The sequence below is a fragment of the Sardina pilchardus genome, chromosome 8, assembly GCF_963854185.1.
Source record: "Sardina pilchardus chromosome 8, fSarPil1.1, whole genome shotgun sequence".
Taxonomy (NCBI): Eukaryota; Metazoa; Chordata; class Actinopteri; order Clupeiformes; family Clupeidae; genus Sardina; species Sardina pilchardus.
This window is the reverse complement of record NC_085001.1, coordinates 31,197,647-31,202,417: the sequence shown is the minus strand read 5'-3', so window position 1 is coordinate 31,202,417 and position 4,771 is coordinate 31,197,647. Positions and strand designations below refer to the sequence as shown.

The window sequence follows — 4,771 nt, the reverse complement described above, 5'->3', positions numbered from 1 at the left end:
ATGAGGAGAGAGAGGAGAGATAGGAAAACAGGGAAAATACAGGAACACATACAGTACAGTATAATAGATGCTCTGTGTTATAGCTCAGTCGGCAGTCAGAGTGTGTGTGTGTGTGCGTGTGTGTGTGTGTGTTAGGGAGGAGAGCAGCTAAAAGCCATGGCTTCTAGAATATTCCATGAGCTCTGATGTTAAAACTATTAATCTGGGCTCAGTGGGCCAGAGCGCCTCATGCATATTTCAGCGCAGACACACACAAATGAAGAGAGGAGGTTAGAGGGTTAGGAGGCTAGAGGAGGGGGAGAGAGGGAGAGAGGGATGGAGGGAGGGAGAGGGGATGAGAGAGGGATGAGAGGAGAGGTTTGGGGGAAGGACAAGGTCCACAATACTGGGTGAGGTCATGAGAGGTTGTAGGCGGTCACCGTGGAAACACAGCCAAGGGCTTTTTTTTTTCGGGAGAAAGCAAGTTCATTCTCAATTCCAGACGCAGAGCTGACTCACTTCACTCCAAGCCAATCACGGCACAAGGTCAATCCATGCCTAACCAATCCAAAAACAGACTCATTTCACCCCCAACCAATGAGTAAGCAGACTGACCTTAGACATGCTTAATTATAGATGACTTTCAAAGATCTTAGGCATTCTACATCAAACCAATCGCTGAACAAATCCATTTTGCCAAGACAAATGAATCAGACAGACTCCATAGTAAAGACTTAATGGACTCTGTGTACACTCATCCAGCCATAAACCTTGATATTTACTTATGTGTGTGCGTGTGTGTGTGTGTGTGTGTGTGTGTGTGTGTGTGTGTGTCTGTGTGTAGGTCGGTGGACATACCATGCTGCCAATTCGCTGGATGCCACCAGAGAGCATCATGTACAGGAAGTTCACGACGGAGAGTGACGTGTGGAGTCTGGGCGTGGTGCTCTGGGAGATCTTCACCTACGGCAAGCAGCCCTGGTACCAGCTCTCCAACAACGAGGTGCGTGACCCTTCACCTCTGACCCCTAACCCCTTCATCTCTGTCCCCTCAGTACAGGGCACCACCCCCCCCCCCCCCCCCCCCACACACTGACCCCTCACCCTCCTCTAACCTCTGTCCTGAGACCAGCGGTCTAACACTACAGTGGGCGGTTCCTCTCCACTGACCCCTGAAGTCTGATCTGTAACCTTTCACCTTTCACCCTGGCACCAGCTGCTGCTCAGTGGGCTTGAACCCTGTAAGCTGTAACCTTTGCCCTCTCCCCCCTGAAATTATGGAACCAGTGGTCTTACAAAGAGATCCACGGCCCATTGTCTCCCAATTAACCCCTCGCCTTGACCCCACTACTGTCATATTTGACCGTCGAATCTAAACTTGACCTTAGAGTTGCAAACTTGTAATGTTTAATTGTCCACATCCAATGTATGACCTCTCAATGATAGAGTAGACGTAGCAGGATGTATTAGTGTGAGTGTATGTGATCTGCGTCAGAGAGGAATAGAGAGAGACATGAAAGATTACGGATGAATGTGTAAGTAGTGCTAATATATGCCAATTTAGTTTATTTGTGTTTGTGTGTGTGGGTGTCTGTGTGTGTGTGTGTGCACGTGTGTGTGTGTGTGTGTGTGTGTGTGTGTGTGTGTGTGTGTGTGGTTGCAGGTGATCGAGTGCATCACGCAGGGCCGGGTGCTCCAGAGGCCGCGCTGCTGCACCCAGGAGGTGTTTGAGCTGATGCTGGGCTGCTGGCACCGCGAGCCCCACATGCGCCTCAACATACGACAGATCCACAGCCAGCTGCTCAGCCTGGCCAAGGCCTCACCTGTCTACCTGGACGTCCTGGGCTAGGACACACCTGTCTACCTGGACGTCCTGGGCTAGGACACACAGAGCGAGCGAGCGAGTGAGCGAGTGAGTGTGTGAGTGTATGTGTGTGTGTGTGAGTGAGTGTGAGTGTGAGTGTGAGTGTGAGTGTGAGTGTGAGTGTGAGTGTGAGTGTGTGTGTGTGTGTGTGTGTGTGTGTGTGTGTGTGTGTGTGTGTGTGTGTGTGTGTGTGTGTGTGTGTGTGTGTGTGTTAACTGACAGACAGCCCTACAGGAGCTGACCAAACACTGTTCATCAGAGTACCCCTTTTCCCCTACACATTCTCTCTTCTCTCTCACTCCCTAACACTCATTCTCTAACTCTCTCACTCTAACACACACACACACACACACACTCTCTCTCTCTCTCTCTCTCTCTCTCTCTCTCTCTCTCTCTCACTCTCTCACTCACTCACTCACACACACACACACACACACACACATGCACACCCCAGGCAAAGAAGGTCACATCAGACATTGTTCAGAGGATTAATGTGTGTGTGAGAGAGAGAGAGGGGGGGGTGTGTGTGTGTGCGCAGAGGTGATGTATATTTCATTAAGAGGCTAATGCCCCCCATTAGCAGCTGTTCCCTGTAGAGAGGCTGGGCGAGTGGTGTGGTAGGGAGAGGAGTGGGAGGGCGTGAGCAGCAGGGACAGGGTCAGGGGTCAGGAGCGCAGTAGCCATCCAGGGGTGTCTGCAAGGACAGCCCCTTTACACTGACCTCCTACCGAGCAGCTCTATCACTACACACAGGCTAGCCCATCTTAGCGTACAGCACAGCTAGCCTCCACGCACACTGGCACAACTCCTCTGCGCAGCACACAGCACATTTTGACCTGTACGCCATCTCAAGTCTCTCACACAACTCTTTATGAGCCTCTTAACCAAGCTAGCCAACGACACAACAGCCATAGCCAGACTCCTCAGTTCACACAGCCCAACGCCTGGCTAGCATACAACAGGACACATGGCTAGCTAGCCTTTACATGATACCGATGCTAGCTTCACGTTTCTCTCCACATCATTTCCAATGGTCTCTGATCTCAGACCAGTCCTTTAAGTGGGACTCAGACGCTGCCGCCACAGAACTACTGAATGTATGACACCAAGTGGCTGACGCTGGTGATCGCCATGGTGATGAGGAGGACAATGAATGTTTGCTGTCAATGTCTTTGTTAATACTTCTTTCAAATGCATCAATGATTTCTCTTGATTTTTTTTTTATTGGTTTCAGTATTCAGAAATGTAGTATTACTGTATCTTTATGTTTTGGACATATTTATTAAGTATTTATTCGGTATGGTATACTCATTCGTGTTCATTTTGAATCATTACAAAGGTGTAAACTAGACTAGAACCTGTAGACTAGAACCTGTATCCTTAACCCAAGACACAAACCTCACTGTGTGTTCTGATTTGAAATCAGTAAGGACGCTGTGTGTTCTGATTTGAAATCAGTAAGGATGCTGTCTGTTCTGACTTGTTGATGACTTGTTGATGTACAGGTCCCTCTGGTCAACATATGGCTGCGTATCTCAACAGTATTATCTATGTGTGTTGCCAAGATCTCCACTCCAGGAGATCAGGGGGAAGACTGTGATGTTGAGTTGGCTTCTGGGGAGGAAAGGGCTCAGACTGGGCTTGGGCTTCAGCTGATACTCACTAAACTGCTTCATCAGTAATTATTATCTGTTGGTAGAAACTGTCTCTATTTACTGAAAATATTTACACTGAGGGCCCTTTGGTTTGTGTGTGTGTGTGTGTGTGTGTGTGTGTGTGTGTGTGTGTGTGTGTGTGTGTGTGTGTGTTCCATGGAACCATCTTTGATGGGAATTTTGAATAGCCTACAAGCACACAAAGCATTCAAGACCTTCCTCCACCCCGACCCCTAACCCTTGACCCCTAGCCCTCCCTCCTCTCATGTACATACTGTATAAAGCTGATCTAGGGACAGTGGATCTGGTGGGAAGGCTGACAGGGGAGTGATAGCAGACTGACCTGAAGGGAGGGGCCGTGACCCAGATTGAGGGGGCGATTGTGGACATGCCTGTGGGGCATTGATGGACTTGGCTCAGGGGAGGCTCGGACATGATAGTGGGCTTACGGAAGGGCTGACCGTGCACTCACCCTGAGGATGACCTGCGAGCTGATCTTCACTGGACTTTTTGAGGACATTCTGACCAGGGTGGAGATGGGGTCATGTGATGTCCAGCAAACTTCTACTGCTCTACCCATCCACAACGTTTCAATTGTCCTGACCAGCTTAAGCCGGTGGATTCATATGGACTTTGGAGATGTGAAGCTCTGCCCTTGATTGTAATAGAGCATGTTTTCATTGCTGCGGATGGACAGACAATCAACCATATAACAGGTGAACTCATGTAGAGTGGACTGGAGAGTCCAGTTCTTAAGTACATGTTTGAGTATACAAAAAGGAGTGACAGCCATTGCTGTTTATTATTTAACAGACGCACACACGCACGCTGCAGTGAACCTCAATTCTATCTGAGACTGATTTTTCTTTGGTATAATTGTTATTTCAGTGAAAGAATTTCAGTTATGTGTTATTTCAGTGAAACACACAAACACGCACACACCCTCTCTCACACACACATACACACACACACACACACACACACACACACACATTCTCTCTCTCTGTCTCACACACAACCCCAACAAATACTCACCAAGAGACATCTGATTCTCAGTTTATATGGCACGGCCAACTGCAGTGTGCTTTCCACAGTTTTCCAGTAACTCACGTACGCTCAGTGAAGGCAGAGCAAGGATGGCTATGGTAGTCATCTGATTCTACTGTGTGATAGTGTGTGTCTGTGATCCGATCCTATCGTATGAGAATGTGTATATGTGATCCGATCAGATGTAGTAATGCTGTATTTAATAAAAGCCTTCTGTTGTCCCTCA

At 48.5% G+C, this 4,771-nt stretch overlaps 1 protein-coding gene across 2 annotated transcripts in view; it reads left to right on the top strand.

Annotated features, from left to right (window-relative positions):
* Window positions 1-4,771, top strand: part of ntrk2a (neurotrophic tyrosine kinase, receptor, type 2a) — a 31,168-nt gene extending 26,397 nt beyond the window's left edge. For both annotated transcript variants that reach the window (XM_062543596.1, XM_062543595.1), the window contains exons 17-19: window positions 824-982; window positions 1,643-1,835; window positions 1,869-4,771. In XM_062543596.1, the coding sequence (XP_062399580.1) occupies window positions 824-982; window positions 1,643-1,828 (345 nt within the window). In that variant the 3' untranslated portion in view covers window positions 1,829-1,835; window positions 1,869-4,771. The remainder of the gene's footprint in view (window positions 1-823; window positions 983-1,642; window positions 1,836-1,868) is intronic.